General features: G+C 34.6%; 2 protein-coding genes across 5 annotated transcripts; both read right to left on the minus strand.

Moving 5' to 3' along the window:
* Nucleotides 1-428: 428 nt before the first annotated feature.
* LOC148275474 (uncharacterized) lies at nt 429-5,320 on the minus strand. Its single transcript, XM_088235674.1, has 2 exons — nt 5,126-5,320; nt 429-2,359 (listed from the first exon to the last, which is right to left on the minus strand). Exon 2 carries the CDS (start codon nt 2,336-2,338, stop codon nt 1,877-1,879), a length of 462 nt encoding a protein of 153 aa, XP_088091800.1. The 5' UTR covers nt 2,339-2,359; nt 5,126-5,320; the 3' UTR covers nt 429-1,876.
* A 2,203-nt stretch (nt 5,321-7,523) lies between these two features.
* On the minus strand, nt 7,524-22,055 carry Coq2 (ubiquinone biosynthesis protein COQ2, mitochondrial). 4 transcript variants are annotated; one of them, XM_088235668.1, is made up of 7 exons: nt 21,881-22,055; nt 17,933-18,440; nt 15,445-15,620; nt 13,154-13,301; nt 11,604-11,797; nt 9,683-9,871; nt 7,524-7,701 (listed from the first exon to the last, which is right to left on the minus strand). In XM_088235668.1, the coding sequence occupies exons 2-7, from the start codon at nt 18,375-18,377 to the stop codon at nt 7,546-7,548; spliced, it is 1,308 nt and encodes a 435-aa protein (XP_088091794.1). In that variant the 5' UTR covers nt 18,378-18,440; nt 21,881-22,055; the 3' UTR covers nt 7,524-7,545. The 4 variants fall into 4 exon arrangements, with proteins under 4 accessions (XP_088091794.1, XP_088091796.1, XP_088091797.1 ...); XM_088235670.1 differs by lacking the exon at nt 21,881-22,055 and adding an exon at nt 21,587-21,802; XM_088235671.1 differs by lacking the exon at nt 21,881-22,055 and adding an exon at nt 20,724-21,010.
* Nucleotides 22,056-22,360: the final 305 nt, after the last annotated feature.

A 22,360-nucleotide genomic window follows, 5' to 3' on the forward strand; every position in this document is an offset into this window, starting at 1 on the left:
GGAACATGGAATGGATACCTACTTTTAATATGATCTGAATGTTTTTCAATTTCGGGCACTGGATGATAAAATGCACTATAAAATGTAACAGTGTTTTCAACGACACGCGACGAATCCAAGCACTTTTTATGCGATTTTATGTGAAGTGAATAATTTTGTTTTGTTTTTGTTCTAAATCCGAATCTTCTAATTTTGAATAACTTCTATCTTGATTTTAGGTAGGTACCATAAGGATGGGTCAAGGGAAGGATGGGAAAGAAAGGTAATCGGCCAGGAATAGTATCGATAAATGATGTTATTTACTTAACACCATGTACTTGTAATTTTCTCAAACTGAACGGTTTGGGTAGGTAGGAAGAAATTGCCTTAAGGCAATATGCCCGCCCTTATATACAAATTTAATATGTTTATAAAATGTTAAATAAATCTTTTTTTATTTTTAGCGTGTAAAATACATTTATTTTTACATTTATGGCACAAAATACATATATTTACTACAGGGGAATCTATATAACACTGGAGCATTTAAACATAAATATGGAGTGACCTTTGGTTAGGTTAGTCTTCATGTAACACGGCTCAGTCTACTAGAACCCTGAGGCTCAATGTGAGATTGTTTGTAAATAAAAGTAAATTTAAGACTTCTATGGAATATTATATTCTGAAGATTAATCAACATGATTATTTATTTATTATTTTGAAAAGAAATATTTGCGTTCTTATGATTTTCTCGAATATTTGAACTTTGAGAGCTGTTTTCAACGAGTAGTATATAACTCACTGTTAAAAAATAGAAATCAAGTCGTGGTAGAATGGGGTTCGATCTGGTACGCGAGTCCGAGACACTAGACCCGGTTTTCAATCGGAATGAAGAATACAGTTTTGTGTGTAAAATAAAACCGGAACCCTAGATAAGTATATGTTTCTGAAAATCCTGCATAAACAAACATTCAATGCATCTACTGAAACAAGAATTAGGCTCTAAAATTCCGATTTTTCAGAACCCATCAAAGCTCTCCGTCAAAATTTATAAAAAACTAGCGGACCCGACAGACGTTGTCCTGCCCGAACGTTGGCTTGTCTGCTATTTGCTTGGGAAAAGACGTTTCATTGATAAATAGGTACCTAGGTACTTGTTTGTGATTAAATTCCAAAACTCAGAATTGTTAATATTTAAATATTGAATTTAAGAAGGTACCTTGGTATTTGTTTATGGTTGAATTCCAAAACAAAAAATGAATATTTTTTTTAAATATGGCATTATTTTTGCAAACGTCAAACTCCGGTCTTTTCACCGACAGAGGTGTTCTGTAGGAAAACGATTTATAAAAATGTGTTGAATTTAATATTATTTTAGCATTACCAAAAATCCGGTGAAATAAATGGGTAGAAATTATAAGGAATTTAAGGAAAGGATCTGATTAAGATCCACAAAAAAACAAATGCTGTTTGTAAACATTCAAAAACAAACTTTTTTAATACACAAAAAACAACATTTTCCATTTTTTTTGTAAATGCATTCTCCTTAAATGCAATCCTGGTAGATCGATGAATAAAACATTTATGCTCCTTACTTATTTTTTACATATTATATTGAAGATTTTAATGTCTACGAACACGCGCAGCGCAAAGATCTATATTACACTGAAAACCGCACGTAATTCGGTTAAGCCGTTTAGGAGAAGTTCAGTGACATCACATGCACAGAGGAATTATATATATATATAAAGATGACATGTCATGTTTTGTCATATTTCAACAGCCATAGAAAAGAAAAAAATTGTACGGGGTTCTGATTCTATTTTACGCGTAGAACTGTATTCTCCATTCCTATCGGACACGAAAAGCATAAATTTACATTTATTACGTGTTATTGTTAAGAATTTTCTCCAATGTGAATTTTCTGGTGATTTCTCAAGTAATCTCGGAAAGCGGTCTTGTAATCACACTTAGTACAAGCAAATGGTTTCTCTCCAGCATGGGTCAGGATGTGTCGATCTAGATCGGATTTTTCTGATGTCCTGAAGTTGCATATTTCACACCTGAATGGAAAATTTTCGGTCCTATTCTCGGCAAGGTCAGACGAAGAACCCGAAACTTTGTTACCAGGAGATGCATCTATTTCGGACAATGAATCATCAGTCTCTTTGCCAGTCTTGAGGACATCTTTGTTGAGCTTTTCTTGCATGTTTTGTGTGTTGGCAATCCTTTCTGCACTAGCATTTACATCATCTTTATCTTCTGTCTTCATCTCATCTTCACTTTTGTTATGAAGTTTATTACCAACCTTGGAATCGGGATTGATATTTTCCAAGGGAGGAATTATGCGCGAAGCCATAGTTGATCGATAAATTATTTTCTGAAACAAACAGTGGCATATGAATAAACTTCTAAGTGTAGGTTCTGCGGTGCAAATAAAGCAGAGACTTTAAACAATACCCCCTCTCTGGCCCTGCTACTAGTGGCAGAATTTACTTAAAGAGCCCATAGGAGAGTCTCCTATAAGTAGCGTTGCCAGATCTACCGATTTTTCGGTAGATCTGCCGCCGATTTTGGGAGCAATCTACCGAATTCGATTGAAATTCTCCCGATTTTTATACATTTCCTTGTTTTTTTCACAGAACAAAATTTCAATGCAAATAAAACGAATTCATATTATAATAATTTATTGCTCGTTTGCTCAGTTCGATTGCCATCAGTTGCTTATTTAAAAACTGCTTATCTATCGTATATAAGTATACAATGAATGATATATTAATTATGGAATTGGCTAGTATTGTTGAATATAATATGGTCAAATAGATCATGGCATAGAATTTCATGACATTATTGAAAAATATATATATGTCTATTTTATGAAGGCTAAGACAAGCATTATCGACAAAATCGAGAAAGGAGCTCTGCGCTGGTTTGGACATGTAGAACGAATGGACAGCGAAAGAACGGCTAAGAATATTTACAATGCGAATGTTGATGGATGCAGAAATAGAGTAAGACCGAGAAAGACGTGGCATGACCAAATCCAACAAATACTTAAAGATGGACATGTCAAAAGTCGGAATAATCGGCGCGCGTGCATGAGAAGATGTATGAATGTAGAGGAAGCGAGATCTGTATGCAAAGATAGAGTGTTGTGGCGTTCTATCCTCTCTGCCTACCCTTACGGGGAAACGGCGTGATGGTTTGTTGTTGTTGTTGAAATGTAGAGGGATCACTTTTCATATTGAAAATAATATAAATGCTTTTATCTTCAGTTGAATATCTATTTAAATTTAGTTGATTATTGTTTTAATAATTTGTTCAGCAGTTAGCAGTTTTTATTAAGTTTTAAGTTGCACTGAAAGAACTTTAAAACGTTAATTATTTCTTTGTTTGACAATAAAAATACTATATATTTTGATAAAATTGTGTCATTCATTCAATAAAATAATATTTTGAATTTTAATCTATGTATTATATTGTTATTTTTTATAAGAATCAAATCAAATATTCCTTTTCTTAAATGAATATTTGAGTATTGAAATGAAATATTGTAATTGACATTTTTTTGGAAGAAAAAGAAGACATTATAAATAACTATATTTTGGTGATTCACTTATTGCAGTCCTTTTGGTTTTCAATTGTTCATTTACCAAGCGTTTTCAACTATTTAAAGCAACGGCCTTAGGCAAAACGGCGCTTTAATTTTGAACAACTGTCAAATTTATTTTTGCCCCCCTCTACTAATCTACCTTTTTTCGCTTGATCGGGTCTGGCAACGCTTCCGGGAAAATATTCTGCTAGGCAAACTGCCGTGCTTTTGCAAATTGCTTTAAAAATAACTGTCGATTAGTGTGAAAACTAGTCCAGTGTATCTAAGGAAGATTTTTATGCATAAACAAACAATCAAACCATCACGCCGTTTCTCCGTAGGGGTAGGCAGAGAGGATAGAACGCCATATAACTCAATCTTGGCATTCAGACCTCGCTTCCTCTACATTCATACATCTCATGCACGCACGCCGATTATTCCCACTTTTGACATATCCATCTTCAAGTATTTGATGGAATTGATCGCGCCATCTCTTTCTCGGTCTTCCTCGTTTTCTGCATCCATCAACATTCGCATCGTAGATCCTTTTAGCCGTTCTATTGCTGTCCATTCGCTCTACATGTCCAAACCAACGCAGCACCCCTTTCTTGATATGGTCGATATTGCATGTCTCAGCCTTACACAGTTCACGGATCTCGACATTTGTGCATCTATCATACGTCGTTTTACCACACATTCGCCTGAGGGATCGCATTTCGACAGCATTCAACCTACTTTCATCGTCATTTTTCCAATTCCATACTCCGCTCGTTAATAAGTGTTATGTTCTCAAGTTAAAAGATAATTATACATTTTTCAGGCTTTCCTGTTTCCTAGACTAGATAAGATTTTACGTATAACCTTTTCCTTACTGTCCTAAAAACACCCGCGCGTTACGGTGCTGTGTAGTCACAACACATGCAAAAAATGAGAGACTTTAAATCGTAAAAGTGAAATATATATCGGCAATTGCTTCAATTATTTATAGTTGAAGTCAAAAGTGATGATATTTTTAATCTAATTTCTAAAAACATAAAAAATACATTAATTCATGCTCAAATCGATCGTTGCGAGCATTGAATTAATGTTGCCATGGAAAGACAGATGCTCGGTGTATGTCTAAGAGACAGAGTAAGAAATGAAGAAATAAGGCGCCGAACCGGAGTCGTGGATATCATGGATCGTGCAGCGAAATTGAAATGGCAGTGGGCAGGACACTCGGCGAGACAAAATGATGGCAGGTGGACACCCAGAATAATAAAGTGGAGACCGTGGGCAAACAAAAGAAGTGTTGGAAGGCCACAGAAAAGATGGGTCGACGACATTGCCTCTATTGCCAGTAAAACGTGGATGATGAAAGCGGGTGATAGGAAGGAATGGAGACGTTTGGAAGAGGCCGCCATCCAGCATTGGAGAGAATAAGGCTGAAGAAGAAAATAGGATATCGTTGACTATTCTAGTTTTCTAAATGATTCTACTCACCAACTGTGCTATACTTAAAAGCCGAAATAAACTGAAAATTATGGCGAAATTTGATAATATAATAATTCAAACCTTTGAACTTGCGGCGTCATTCACTTACGCACAGCTGTCACACGAAAGAACCACCTTGTTTAGTAGTCATGTTCATATCCGTTCTTATAATCGATTATTTTTACAACCGAACTGTTCGATATCCATAATCGTAACGGCTAAATTATATACTGGTCGCTTAATTTAAAGCTGCGTTCGCAAAACTTACGCAAACGCATTGTGTAGTATCTGTGAATACGCGTAGTATGGTATGACATCGCACGGCAAACGCATTATAAAAATAATTTCGGTCTCTCTCGCGCTCAGACGCGCTTATGAGCGTGACAAAGACAACTATTGCTTTGTTAGGTGCTAATAATATTGTAATAAAATATACACAGAATGCATCTGCGTTCATCTGAGTTTTGTTGCGATTCTTAATAGTGTCCGTAATCAGTTAAGGCTGCAGTCCGGTAAAACGAACGCAAAATTAGGAAATCATACGATTTTGCCATTTTAAAACGATTTTTTTTAAATCGCGCAATAATAAAATAATTAAAAAACATAAATTAGATGGAAACAATATTTTTCTGTTAAAAATATTCTTAAAAGTTTTATGTAACTAAAATATAATTACTTTTAGGCCGGCAGATTACGCCATTTCAACTTTAGACTAAACTTAGGTAACTGGGATCTCAATAAAGACTAAGTATCGAACTAATTTTTTTTTCATAATTTAAAGACTTAAATTGAACATGAAAGCGGCCGGAGCAAAATTTTACTTTTTTGTTTTTGAAAAGAAATACAAGCATTTTAAATCACAAACATTTTTGTGACATTTTCCTTTATTTCTACGTAAAATTATGCCTTCCAAAAATATAAGTATATCGAAATATTTTCATTGAAACCTTTTTTATAGAATAGTATTCTGGTTGTAATATTTAATTTAAAACAACATCTTATTTACGTTTTTATAAATTAAATATTACAACCAGAATTATCTTCTTTAAAAAAAAATAATACAATTCTATAAAAAAAGGTTTCAACTAAAATATGAATATTTTTTTTTTAAATGGCAAAATCGTATGATTTCCTAATTTTGCGTGCGTTTTACGCGTAGATTAAAACGCGTACATAAAAGGTGTAAAATTTTGTAGATTTATTTAATTATGTGTCTGATGTGAAATCTGTCAGCAGTAAAAATGGCAGCAGAAAACTAGCCTTTTCATTATTTAGTTCGTCAAAAATGATGAACAACAACAAACCATCACGCCGGTTCCCCGTAGCAGTAGGCAGAGAGGATAGAACGGCATATCACTCTGTCTTTGCTTTACAGACCTTGCTTCCTCTACATTCATACATCTTCTCATGCACCATGGCGATTATTCTTACACTTGATATGTCCATCTTAAAGTATTTCGTGGACTTGATCGTGCCATGTCTTTCTCGGTCTTCCTTGTTTTCTGCATCCATCAACATTCGCATCGTAGATCCTTTTAGCCGTTCTTTCGCTGTCCATTCGCTCCACATGTCCAAACCAACGCAGCACCCCTTTCTTGATTCTGTAGATAATGCATGTCTCAGCCTTACACAGTCCACGAATCTCGACATTTGTGCACCTATCATACATCATTTTTGAAAAAAAAAAATGTGTTTTTTTGTACCTTGTGTTTTCTTCATTTATTCATATTTTTTTACACAACCCTCTAATCCAACACAGATTTTTTTAAAAGATAGCACATTTACTTCAAATTAAATATAACTTTTTAAAAATCAACAGCCTGTAGATTATAAATGCGGTTGTGTAAATTTTGAAACGGAATAATCATACAACTTGTTCAGCGGCCATATTAATAATATTTGGCTGATTTGTATAGCGCCATTTTTGTAAAAAATCACCTCAAGGGCGCTTTAAATAATCCCACTTCGCCTGTTTATCTGAGAGAGAGCTCTTCCAACCTCTATCACAACACGGACTATCTCTTCGTTCTAGAAACGAGAGAACCCTTTTAATACCCTTTCATCACTCTAATTTTCTTGCCTCCAAGAGGAGGATCACAGTAGTAGCCGCTCAATTGTGGAATAATTTACCCACTTATATTAGAGACGCCCCTTCTTTATTTACATTCAAATCAAGATTGAAATGTCACTATTTAAATAATTAAGTTGTTCCTTTATCCTTCTTCTTTCCTTCTCACCCCCTCTCTTCTCTTCATGGTATGGTGTAAATTTTTTATATTTTTATTTTGTTAATCTTTGTTTTTAATTTTGTATAAAATTGTAAGATTCAATATGTCCATGTACTTGTAATTTTCTCACACTGAACGGTTTGGGTAGGTAGGAAGAAATTGCCTTAAAGCAATATGCCCGCCCCTGTTTGTATATTAAGTGTTAAATAAATAAATTAGCAGTTGAAAAAATAAATAAAAACAGAACTCAATTAACGTTTTAATATATTTTTATTAAGATGTCTGGGCTTCTTCTTTGGGAGGAAAATAATCCAAATAGTACTTCCACTTTCCTAGTAAAATCCCCAAAAATATGAGTAATCCGACCGTGTTGTTTGACACAAATTTGTCTGCACAGTCTTTCGGATTTTCCATGTCCAATGTGGCGATCTGCAACAGAAAAACGGTTTCAAAAATACGTCATTCTAATACAGTGGAACTTGGTCATAACGAGGAAGACGGCACCGACTGAATCTGCTCGTTATACCAGAGAAAAGTTCTTATTTAATCCAATCGCCATTGCATATTGTCACTAAGTGAACAAATATATATACATACTAGTGAACCTGACAACCTGACAGACGTTGTCCTGCCCGAACGTTGGCAAAAGACTTTTCATTGATTAGTAGGTATCTGGGTACTTGTGCGTGATTCAATTCCAAAAATAAAAATTGATAATACTCAAATATTGAATTCAAGTAGGTACCTAGGTACTTGTTTATGGTTGAATTCCAAAAAAAATTACTTTTTTACAACATTATTTTTGCAAACGTCAAACTCCGGTCTTCTCACCAACAGAGGGGTGTACTTATGTGAGAATACGACTTTTAAAAATGTACTGAATTTAATATTATTTAAGTATTACCAAAGATCAAGTGAAAAAAAAAATGGGTAGAAACTACAAGGAATTTAAGGAGGAAAGAATGCCATATAAATAAATTTCCCAATATTTAGGGGAAAAGTCATTGTATGTAAAATTAGACACTCAAACAAAATGGTCTATTACACTGAACCTACTTAGAATTTAGTTAGAGACAACAATCTTCACATTTTTTTATTTACCTTGATTTTATTCACCATTAGTACTAACTATATAATATTAATAATGACATTTTTAAAAACACTGAATTTGGAAAAAAAATATCAAAGCCACAATAAACATGATCATAATACCAGAAAAAAGGTAAAAATCAGACTCCCATTTAAAAAAAAGGCAAAGTCACAAAATTCTATTTTATATATCATCATTCTCTTTCCGCACCCAATAGTGCATAGGGCACTGCATTGGTACATAATATAATAAACATTTCCCTAGGGAGAAATCCAGCCAGATTGCAAGCATTTGGACATACTCAAACATTGTTATATAAATATCTATTTTTACTTGTCTATCTCAAAACACAAGTAGCAACCCTCGTATAAAGCATCTCATTCACGTAGAATTTTGCGTCACCTTCACTGCAGAGCCTGCATCTCGAAGTTTCAGAGAGGCGCATTCTAGCGAGGTGTTTGTTCAATCTGCAGAGCCCTGTCTGGTGAAGAAATATGGTGTCCGTTACAAATTGTGAATGCTCCAAATAAGCTATGCGTAAAATAAAGTCAATATGGATGATTGTACAAGCATTACTACTGCCCATTCTAGATTACGCTGATGTTTCCACGACTGATTTAAGCTGTGAACAACTCGATAAACTCGAACGCCTTCAGAATACACGCATAAGGTATATTTTTGATCTTGGGAAATATGACCACATTTCTGATTATCGTAGCCAACTGAAATGGCTCAAAATTAGACAGCGGAGAGACTATCACTCCCTCTCACTTCTGTTCAATGTACTTCATAGTCCTAACGCTCCTATATACCTGCGTGAAAATTTCAACACTTATCAGTTCGTGGTTTACCTTTTTGTTCTAATTCTCGAGGCACTCTCTTAATACCCATCCACAATTCCTCTTTCTTCTCTAACTCATATAGTGTCCATGCGGCTCCACTGTGAAATCATCTCCCATCCACCATCAGAGATGTTACTACATTATCTCTGTTTAAATCACGTCTGAAGAAACATCTCCTTTCTCTTCCTTAATCTCTCCTCCTTTCCTCTTTTTTCCTTTTTCCCATTGAGTAATAGTTTTGATTTAAGGTAATTTATAAACAAATATATTTATTTACATTTTTATATATCTTTAGCTATTTAATCTTTATTTTTTATTGAATATGTTCTGTAACTTGAATTATAAAAATAAAACTATCATTTTATCGGTTGGTTGGAAGAAATTTCCATTTGGCAATAAGCCCGCCAATGTACAAATAACATTATGTACAAAAAGTTAAATAAATAATGAGTTATTTGCGGGGAAACAATTCCACTACCTGGGCTGTGAGGTGGGCTCCGACGGAGGCCAGGCAGGCGTAGTAGGGCCAGGCCAAGGAGGCCTCCAGGCCGCAGAAGGTCAACCCTCCCAGCATCCCGCTGGCGAACAGCGCCAAGTACGCCTTGGTATCGGATCCGAACTTCAGCGCCGTGGAGCGAATGCCGATGATGGCGTCGTCCCGCTTGTCCTATGAACAATAATAACTCGATATTAAGCATTTTTTAGACACAAAAATAAAATTACAACAAATTAGTCAACGACGCATTCTCCATCATTATTTTACGACAAATAAGTCGATAATTTATAGCATCTTCACTGCGCAATATCGCAAGCAGCACTGACAGCTTCATTCTTTAGATTGAACATGAACGGAAGGGAGGTGTCGAAACTCTCAGTTTCGTCTACTTGACATTCCATTTTGAAGGCTTGTGATCAAATAAATGATACATATACAGTAAAACCCCTGTTCTACGTTTTTCAGGAGAACAGTGAAAAAAAATGTTCAAGTGAGAAAATGAAAAACTGCAGAAAAATGGCAAAAATGGTCTTGATTGGGGCTCATTTATATTTACCTATTATTTCATTAAAAATATTTTGTATTTTTTCAATCAATACCATAATGTGTTTTTTTTTATTGAATTAAAAAAAAACATGTTTTAATAATTTTATGTAGGTACTTAACCTTAAAAACACGAAAATAAAATTTTGAATTTGCATAAAATGCATACAATGATTTTTTTCCCTAAATATTGTGAAATTTTGTTAATATAGCATCACTTTTTTTAGTATGGCAGCACAGAATTTCAACTGTCATTTACATCGCGGCAAAATTGTTTCACACTTTTAAAACAATCTTCTTTCCAAATTATGTTTAAAATTCAAATAATATTTCTATTGCCAAATTTTTAAACTTTCTGCATCGTAATTTATTAATGTAAAGACCTTATTCTTCCTAAACATGCGTCAACTGCATGTCACAATTTAGTAAAATGACAAAATTAGACACTTAAACAAAATGGTCTATTACACTGAACCTACTTTGAATTTAGTTAGAGACAACAATCTTCACATTTTTTTATTTACCTTGATTTTATTCACCATTTTGTGCAAACGCAGCGGCGCGCGGCTCGGCGTCTTTTGACAGATCAAATGAGTTTCGAAAAATTTTCAGCGTAAAACCAGGGCTATGAAAAACGTTAATTGGAGGAATATTTTAATGAGAATGTGTGGAAAAAACAATGGGACGTAAACATTTCGGCATTAAAAGCAGGAAAACGTAAAATCGAGATTTTACTGTAAACAACGCAATATCTTCTAGAGCAGAAAATTTTGTTTTCCTTTGGTACTCATTTTTAAATCAGGAAAAAACCCCTGGCCTGATCCTTTCAATTTGTGCGCAACCTTCTTCATTATCCACTTCTTGATAAAGTATTAAGAGAACGGACGCAGCAAACTCCGGTGACAACTGTTACATCAAGCGGTTGCGATACGGTCGGCTCGGGGGGCATATACTGCAGATGCCTCCCGAGAGCCTTAACCGCGCTTGTGTACTTTACAAGGCATCACGTCCGCTGCTGACCGTTTGTCGGCCGTGAAGTTAAAGAGCTGAAATCTTTATTTATGCGGGTGAGATTCGTGTAATTGAATTATTTCACCACAAACATCAACAGATGTAAGAATTGAAGGGATGTAGATGTTAAAATATGGGCAGAATGGTGAGTGTTACACATTGTGTAAAGTGGCCACTTAAACCAGCCAATGACAAGTCACAAGCCCTGTAGATGCCTAAACTTCTATATTACCTTCTCTTAAATGTTCTTCATCTCTGTTGTAATATGTTAATATTAACAGCCTGCAGAAAGTTGAATCATTTGGACAAACTCAATATATTGTCGGTCATAACATCAATTTTTCATTACTTGGTGGGCGTATATGGTGTCGTACAGCATCGTCCAGCAGATCCCGGCCGCGTAGAGCGGCAGGCAGACGCGGGGGTCGAAGCCGGCCGTGATGGCGGTCCAGCCCAGAAGGGCGCCCCAGTTGAAGGCCAGGCCGAGCACCAGCTGGGGGTAGTCCGTGACCCTCTTGGCGAGCGGGTACACCACCACCAGGGCTGGAAACGTCCCAGTTCACGGGACAGTTGAATTAATCAAATATCCAAATAATTCTTAGACTAGACAAAAAGGGATGTATATTATTTTTTTTAAATAAGAATTTGTATCATCAACATATTAGCATCCTCAAGTGCATAGCAGTGGCGAGCGGTGTTTTATTTTATAGGTAATCTGCAAAAAATGTTTTATGATAGTCTAAGTCGAAGTAGTCTACTTTTCCCACTGTTTTTAAAATTTTTTTGCTTCAAATACATAAAGACAAAATAATAGTAGTATTTCTAGGTCACAAAATGTAAGTACGCGACCTAGAACAGGTGGTAACATCTTAATCAACATCATTATACTTACAGAGGAATATTGTTCCTTAATGATATGAACAAAGATAGTAAAAATAACAGTCAGGAATACAATATATTTAAGAAAGAAGAGAGAAGTTACATTTATAATTCTTCTTTATGTAGCACTGATTAAAAACACCGTTTGTAATTTATATATGTTATCCTAAAAATATGAATGGTTAAAATAAAATAAACTATTGTAAGACGTCACTGCCACTACATAGTGATGTACACAAGAATTGTTTATTTCTTTAACGTAATGGGTAATAATAAACGTTGATGTAACTATATGTATTTAATTCATGTAAAAAATTATATTTAGTAGTAATATTGTATTTTTATTTGTTATAAATGAGCATTTTTTTCTTTCTGTGGTTCTGCGAAAATCAACTCAAACAACAATTATTATTAACCACACGATAAACCAAAGGACCAAAATGGACACCAAGTCGTTGGAACAATAGGCATAATCCCCCAGTCTACACACGTGCGTTTCCAGAAATTCTCCAGCAGCCTAGTGGACCACATGGTGACGATATCTACCTACTGTCTACAAAAGATTCTCTTCGGACATCTATCTCCCTTTGTTAACCGTGGAGTTGATACAGTGCTTTATTTATTTAGTTTTTTATTGCTTAGTTCTTGGCATGAACACTTGACAAACTTACTACTATGCTCTATTTTTCTCTAGTTAGTTAGTTATATTGTTAAGTGACCTCGGCACGGGTAACCCCAGTGAGGTCACATTATTTTTATTATTAATTATAGTTTGTAAGACAAAAAATATGAATACATAAATAAAATGAATAAATTCAGTCGGTCCCGTCTTCCACGTAATAACCGAGTTGTCAGTACATATTTTTTTAAGAAATAAAAATTGACTAAATATCTACACTATGCTATGAAGAGAGGAGGGAAGAAAGAGGGACGAGACAGGAATAATTTTCAGGAAGTGACATTTCATACTTGATTTGAATGTAAGTAAGAAGCGGCTACAATTGTCAGATAAATAAATACCTAAACTAGACGCTCCAAGAATGATACTGAGCACGTTAAGTTGGAGAAGTATGGACAGTCCTATCGTAAGTTGCCCGGTGAGGAAGATGAGGGCCGATTTGGTGTCCAGAGCCCCGCTCACCAGGGGTCGGTTCTTGGTTCTCTCCACCTGCAGAGAAGGAGGGATTATTAGGTAAATAGATATATTTTATTTTTTTAGTTGCAAATTATTTGTACCTTGCTTTTGTTATGTGCAAGGTTTTATCCGATATATTTATTACATTAACAAATAAAAAAATATAAAAAAATCATAAAAGTTAGACACAAAAAAACAAAAGAAGCTAGATACCACCATTAAATAACTTAGCGTGCTCGATCGTCCCTGTAATGAATCGAACAGTCTCTCTTCGTGTATCATTACAGTTCAGGAGCTCAGCTAGGTTATTAGTCGCGGCAATCCGAGCGTTTACTTTGCATTCAAGCTCCACCTCGGCCTATCGAAGATTGGACAGTATATAAGATGTTCCACAGTCTGCTCAGTGATGCCATCACATGGACAGCAACTATCGTCTCGCAGCCCGAAGCGATGCAGATATTCCCCCATGCATCCATGCCCCGAGAGAGCCTGAGTTAGTTCGTGTGTAGGCGATGCTTCCAAAATGTTTTGGCCTCGTCTGTGCTTCTCAAAAGTTGCTTGATCCACTTATTGGCAGTTTTTTCTTCGTAAATTTTCCTCCACTCGTTTGATTTATCTTTTGAAAGGGACCGCCTTACGTGGCTTATTGGGACTTCATCGAAGTTCGGCCTCACTTTTTTGAACGTAGCAGCCTTGGCTAGCTCATCTGCTCTCTCATTTCCGATTTCCGCAACACGAGCTCTAACCCAGCAGAATCGAACATAACGCACCCCTAGTCTTAGACTATGATAAGTAAAAAAATAGCATTCTGAGATAATCGAATTTAAAGTTTCATTTCTCCGAAAGAAATCAAAGAATGTGTTCAGTTAACCGTGGTTTTTTTACAATTAGTATGTCAGGATTTGTATTTTAAAACGCAATGTTTATAAAATAAAATATTATAAGGAAATTGTGTTTATAGTCGTGTTTTTGAGATATCATACTCTAAAACTAGACCAATAAAATATTTGAATTAAGATTTTGAGTTAACTTATCATGTACATTATTATTGCACTAACAAAAGTAGGAAATGAGATAATTTTTCGGTGCAAAATAATAAACTCACATTCATTTTAAACAATGCTGTTTTTTATTTTTGGCCAAAATATACAGACAAAGAAATTTTCAAGTTTTAATTTAAGGTTATTTATTACGTTTATTTCTATTTTTATATATCTTTAGCTTTTTAATCTTTTTTTTCTATTGAATATGTTCTGTAACTTGAATTATAAAAATAAAACTTTTATTTTATCGGTTGGTTGGAAGAAATTGCCATTTGGCAATAAGCCCGCTAATGTACAAATAACATTATGTACAAAAAGTTTAAAAAATAAAAAAAAATATATATATATAGTGTTGCCAAATTCAAAGACCCATCAATGATCTCTCTGGTAGTTTGGGCTCTCAGAAAGTGGGATTCCACCCCTGGGATGCTATTGATGTGATCCCTAACATATTGTTATAATTCAGCATCAATTTTTTTATGATTGTCGTGTCTTTTAGCCAATTCAACAATATATTTACTTCTAAATGAACTCATCTTGAAAAATAAATGAATACTTAAAGTGCATAAAAGTGCTTAAAACGAAATCTCCATAAACAATGTAACGAGCGCTTCGAAACAAAACAATGACTGTCAAAATTTAATGTGGTACCAAAACTCAAAATTAAGTAATTTGTCTATTCCTAAACTATGATAATTTAAAATGTAAGTCTCAAATTCATAAAAATGTTGTTTTCTGATTCAAGACTATAGCAACTCAAAATATCATAGTCTTGAAATATCACACAATATGATTTAAGAAAATTCAAGACAGTATTTTGTGTTATTAAATTCAGAACAGTTTATTTGGACTTGTGATAGTTTTTGAGCAGCTGGTTTATGATATTATTGAAACTTCTACATTATTAACTCGAAATCTCAGTTTTTTAAATTACCATAGTCTAAAACTAGGGGTGCGATATATGCCTCGAACATATAGTAAATAAATATTGATAGTGGTGTAGGTTTGGGATTTTGCCGGTTTGTTTTGTACTTCTGAATATCTTCAAATATAACGTCACTTTCAACGGACATTTCCACCACCGCTAATATCTAACATGTCAACGGACAGAGGAAGCGCCGGGGGCCAGTCACCTTGGCGTCGATGTCTCTGTCCCAGAGGTCGTTGATGGTGCACCCGGCCCCCCGCATCACCAGGGAGCCGGCGAGGAACAGGCCCAGGGTGTGGACGGCGGCTCCCGCCGAGCAGACCTCGGGCCCGGCGGCCAGCAGGATGGACCAGCCGCACGGCCAGAAGAGCAGCCACGTTCCTGCAACGGAGACGCGAGGTTTTAGAATACCGGCTTCTCTATGAGCACTACGTCTACAAGCAATGAAAAATAATATTTTAAAAACAGAAACATTCACATTTATTTTATTTATTTATTTACACTCTTTATCAAAATACAATTTTACGTTCACTTTGCCCAGCTAACAAGGGTACATACCCCGTTCCAAGCTAGGCAATTACATTCTAACATATTATAATAATTAACAAATTAATAGAGAGCACAGACAAATAAAATATAAACTTATTCGTATACACATTTTGATACATATACATACACACATACACACATATATACACACACACACACATATATATTATATTATATTATATTATATTATATTATATTATTTATTTATTTAGTTCTATGTATTTACATAGTCTAATATATATTTACAACACAATATTTACATCTATAATTATTCTAACATTATTTATCACTATTATACACTTAGTATCCTAATTTATAATATTAACTGTTTCATTTGTACATTTTCATTAATTATATTCACTATTTACACTATTTACTACCTAATATTTTTCACATATATACTTTTTACATTTAATTTTAAATATATTTACATTAATTTCATTTTTTATGCTTTCTGGCATTTCTTCAAATAGTTGTATTCCCTCGCACATGCGGCAGTTCTGGGACATTGCTTTTGATTTTTTTTCCAGTCTTATATTTTGAGATCCTCTTGTTGCATAGTTTCTATGAAAGAACTCATAATTTTTTAGTTTATTTTGAAAATATCTCGGAACTATTCCTTTAATAATTTTGTTTATTTCATTGGCAACATTGAATTTGATTCTTTGATCAATTGTAATGATATCTAGAAGTTGAATCATTTTCTTAACATTTGTTCGTCTCCCACATCTTAATATTATCCTCATCGCTTTGTTTTGTATTATTTGGAGTCTTTTTAGATCTCCTTCATTACTTAAATATAAAATACTGGAGCAATAATCAATGTGGGGAACGATAATACTTTTAAATATCAGCAGAGAGGTTTTAATGTCTAATTTATTCCTTATCCTTCCTAACAGGGATACCTTCTTTGCGATTTTCTTACTCGTATAGTCTGCATTTTTTGAAAAAGATAATTTAGAGTCAATCCAAACTCCTAGATATTTTATGCTTTCAACATTCTCAAGAACTTCTCCATCTAATTCAACACATATACACACACACACACATACATACACCCATGCGCATACACACATACATACATTCATAAAAACATAGACAATTTATTTATGCGAAACTTCATGGTAGCCATCTATAAATATATATTTTTTATATATTCCTTTTTTGATATTTTATTTTCGACATCCAGTAAGAATCTCCAATCCGTGGCATGCATCAACTTTTCTGTCTCCTACGACCAATGTCACAAAAGAGCGAGGTCAACACCTTCCGTAACTTGACAACACTCCCGTCTTTCCATGATTCTGGCAAAAGGTTATGGACCTTTTTGCCTACGTAATAGTGTTGTCTCGATGCCAGAACAGTGTTGACCCCTTCACGTAGTATCAGATCCCTATCAGAGTATCTTGTATTATGGTTGTGGTTGACGCTTGGGTAAATGTCTCTATTGATGTGTGTAACCACTACCGTTCTCAATATATACTGTTGAATAATATTCAGTACTCTGAATTCTTTAAAGAGCAAGTCATTTGGATAAAGAAATGTTTTTTTTTTAATTACTCGGATTAAAGATTTCTGTGCAATTGCTACAGGTTCAAGGGCGGTCTCCGTGATGTAGTGGTCAAGACACTTGACTCACGCTTGTTTTGAGTGTATCCAAATGTTTGTAGACAGGCTGGATGTTTGTACACGGGCAGAATGGTGAATGTTGCACAGTGAATAAAGTGGCCACTCAAACCAGCCAAAGACAGGGCATAAACCCTGTAAATGCATAGACTTTCGTATTCCCTTCTCAAAAATGATTTCCCTCTCTGTTGCAACAAATATGAACCTAAACAACTCTCTAGGGAGTGAATCCAGCCTGTCTGCAAAAATTTGGACGTAATCAACAATGCGAATGTTGATGGATGCAGAAGTCGAGAAAGACATGGCATCACTGAATTTAATAAATACCTAAAAAAGGACACGTCAAACATCAGAATGGAGAGGACGAATCAATGTAGAGGAAGAGAGATCTGGATGCAAAGGCTGAGGAAAAGGAGTGATGTGGCGTTCTATCCTCTCTGCCTACCCCGATACGATTAAAAGAAGAAGAAGAAAAATTAATCATTCTGAATTCAAAATAAAATAAATAATCAACTCACCAATCGGTTTGTCCAGTCGCATCAATCTGATGTATGGATCTAATTTATTTTTCAAGCTATTATAATTCTTTGGTGCATTTGCAATAAGGGTCATATTTGGAAAACCGTTTGTTTTTTTCGCCTCCAAAATGGCCGACGGTTCTTTGGACATTTCGAAGCGGCTTCTCCGATTGGCCGACCCAAAATGTATGGCCTCGCTCTTCTGTTTTTCGTCGGAAATGGCATCTAGGAACTTTGGACATTTGTCATTGGCAAAACTCGAATTAAACCTATTATAACTAGTACAAATAACACTATCACAGCCATTTTTTCTATAATTTATTCTGCTCAAGTTGGTACAGTGATGGCGGTTGAAATTTTGCGGTACCAACTTGATGATTCCAAACGATGTTTTCGAATAAAGAACGGAACATCGCTCGAACACTTTTTTTGAACTTTTCCACATTTTAAAAAATATAGCGTACTATTTTTTAATTAATATTTTTATCTCGGTCTATCCATTGCTGATCTGAAAAAAATATATACGTAAATAAAAACAAATCATTTTAACAAATTAAAACAGAGATGCAAAACACTTCAGAGAAGAAAATATGGAAGTCTAGGCATTTACAGGTCTTATGACCAGTCATTAGCTGGTTTAAGTGACCACCCACACCACAGTGACACTTTAAATGTTTAAACATCCATATTTCTTCAATTCTTCCATCTGTCGATTTTAGTGAAGTTAAAGAGCTGAAACCTTTACTGTTGCGAAAAGATTCATCACATCGAATTATTTCACATACAAGGCAACGCCTGAAAACAATTTTCTAATTTTTAAACTTCTTCCTAAACCAGTAGGTTTTAATACAATATTTTTCGTTTTTTGAGTTATTTGAGTTTGTCCAACTAAAAATATTTTTCAACAATATTTTGAGTTTATCCAAATGTTTATAGACAATAGACTGGATTTACCGGACTGGATAATTTGTCAATCTTAATTAGGATTTTTGTCGGCCTCGTGGTGTAATGGTCAACATGTTTGCCCACCATGTGAGAGGTCTCGGGTTCGATTCCCGACAAGGTTGACATAAAATATTTATTTTAAAGAGTGTTTTCACACTAGAATATTTCATAGTCCCTGGACTGGCACCTGAAGCGTAAAACTGATCATCTTCTCTTCATGTAACCAAAATGATCAAGATACGCTGCGATTGGTGTCCCAATGCAGTGCCCTATGCACCATTAGGTGCGGAAAGGAAATGATGATAATTTTAACTATCTCTTTATGCATGAATCAAGATATTCCATTTTGTAATATACATATATATGAATAAATAAAATTAAAAATCATATCTTTATCCCAATTTAGATTCTGCCTCTTTTGGGCTTCCCTGCGATTGCTTTTAGTACTTTCATCTCTGACGTTCTGAGCAGTTATTTGGTTTTTCTATTTAGTTTTTCTATTTGGTTTTTTGTATTTTTTATTTTCTCTCTATCTATCCTCGCCTCTGTTGTATACACCATGATTTGGTCTGACGCACGTTTTGTATATCCGAATTATGTTGCCAATAATCATGTGTTCATTGTACTATACGACATTTCTTAGGCATCCAGATGTTTACTAACTGAGATGGATATGTTCTCATCATCACTATGGCAGCATCATCTGCATGGCGTGTGATGTTAATGGCCTTATCTCCCTTAGTAGATTCACTACTTTTTTTTATTCTTAAAAGCGTTTTTTTATGTATATATTTATTCTGCTCGTGTAAGAAAAGGTTTTAGGCGTATATATTGTTGTGCTATATTTAGTTATAAAGGTGCTAAACTTGCTTTGTTTCTTTGTTGTTCTCAATATGTGTTATTTTCTAAATGCTAATATTATTTATGTCCCGAATTAAGTAGTTGTAACTCCTGGGAATGTAATTCAACGTATTATACTTGTAAAATACTTTGTGTTATATGATTTATAGATAAACAAATAAAACTAAAACAAAACTAAAAACTATTTACAAAGCAATTATTGAACCACACGTTAACTACTGTAGTAGCATTTTATTTTTATCAAACAAAGAAAACATAGATAAACTAACTGTATTACAAAATAAAGCCTTCAGAATCATTTTGAAAAAAAACAGATATACGAGGGTAAAGTCGATGGTAAATGAAATGAAATTATTAACATATAAACAAAGAATATTTTACAATACAATGATATTTGTTCATAAAATTATAAACTCTAATAAAAAAACAGAATTTTGGAAAAAAATTGATCGGAACCAGCATGAACACGATCACAATACTAGAGAAAAGAACAAGATTAGACTTCCATTTAGGAAAAAGGCAAAGTCACAAAATTCAATTTTATTTCAAGCAATTCAAAAGTATTACGAAATGGAAAAAAATATTTATGAAGAAAAAAACATATCAAAATTTAAAATAATGGTCAAGACATATGTGATAAACAATTTATAAATTAAATATATTTGCAATGTTATTATTAGAACACACATAACAATATGTATGATATGTGTGCCCTACTTTAAGATTTAAATAAAAAAAAAAATTAAAAAAACATTGAAATTCTGAGTTTCGAGAATAAATGTCTCAGAAGAATCTCGGTAGCGCTTTGGTTTGACTTTGTAAGGAATTAATTAATAAGAGGAAGGATAGAACAAACTCCGGAGACGACTTATTACACAGTTGCTTCAAAGTCTGCACTGGCTACCTGCATAGTTTTCCTGAAAGGGTTGAGTGTAAGCTGTGTTGGTTAATGTATAAAACAATGCGTAACACGGCTCCTCAATACCTTAAGGAACTCTGCATTCCGGATGAGTTGGCAGATAGGCGCCTCACTCTCCGCTCAGCCTCCTGTTCTGCTGTAGGCTGCAGGGAAGGTGATACTACCCCAATTACGCAACCAGAGTTCCAAATTTGGTGATAGAGCTTTTGCAATAGCCGAACCTTGGGCGTGAAATGCCTTACCTGAAGGTAGTTCTGAAGAACTACGAAATTGTGCAACAGAATCGCTTTTTAGAAAAAAAATAAAAACTTATTTATTTGTGAAATCGTTTCCTTATTTGAAAAGTGCTACTGCTTAAAAGGAATACAAACATAATACATATGTGTATGGGTAATTTATAAAATGAGTGTGTAAGTGAATCGTAATTAAGTATAATGTACAGCGCCCTTGGAGTGATTATTCACGAAAACGGCGCTATGAAAATTGTCAAAATTTATTAATATTATTTTTATTGACTGTCATCGAGCTATAGTAGTAGAAGCAAACGCGCTCACCGTTACACCACGAGGCCGACATAATTAAAATAACAAGGTGAAATTAGGTATATATAAAAATAACACATAAGTATACATAATATCCAGAGAATAATATGTTAAAAAAGTAAGAGAATCTTGTAACGAAAAACTCCCTCATAGACGTGAAAAATGTCAATGTCCAAAGAAATATTGTTCAACATAGAGATAGCCCTTCCAATGATTATTGTTACTATCGAACGCGGCCCATTGTGTCCTGATTTTGTCGATAATGCTCATCTCAACCTCACATGACGCGCGGATCTCGACACTTATCGTGGACAGTTTGACGACACAGAGATCGCATTTCGACAGGGTGAATACCCTACGTTCACTCTAGTTTTCCCAATTCCATACCTCGCCTCCATACAGCGAGGTCGGCACCAGGACTCCATTGCGAACTGCTAATTTTGCCTCATTAGCCTTGCACAAAACGACGCACAGACCTCGACACTTGTGCACCTACCGTACGAAGATTTTATTCTGACAATATTCACCCGACTTTTATCCTTGTTTTTCCAATACACGCTAAACTCCCACACATTAGATTCGATTACGAAACAAATTAACCTCAAAATTGATCAAAGTATTTACCGATGATTTCTATACATAATTAAAGCGTAATTTGATTGTCATGCAAATTTATATCACCTTCTACGTGCGGGCGTACTTTTTATCAACTACAGCGCGTAGTTCACCATTCTAATTCTTCATAACATGGAATTATTGTTCAATTATTTGAATATGAGGTTAAGATTTGAAATTTGACATACAATTTGACGTACGTAAGTCACAAGAGATAATACCGAGACAAAAAATATGTATCGGAGGGGCGTTCGAAAACTGATTTCCACGGTCACTCTTGTCAGATTTCTTTGGTTGATCTCGTAAGCTTTTGACTTTCGACGTTTTGGCTACAGTTGCAGGAGCCATCTTCTGGATAAACAATATCTCATGTAAAAAATACTTATTTACTACTACTACTACCATCACACCATTTCTCCGTAGAAGTAGGCGAGTAGTAGAAGAAGTCGGTGAATTGATCACGTCTAATAAATTTAATCCCAGTCAGTGAAGAATTCAATTCACTCTTTTCCTTTATCCAATCAAATGCATATTATGTACTTTTAG

This window comes from Micrasema longulum, unplaced genomic scaffold (assembly GCF_059751315.1).
Source record: "Micrasema longulum isolate JH-2025_06_02 unplaced genomic scaffold, ASM5975131v1 h1tg001416l, whole genome shotgun sequence".
NCBI classification, from domain to species: Eukaryota; Metazoa; Arthropoda; class Insecta; order Trichoptera; family Brachycentridae; genus Micrasema; species Micrasema longulum.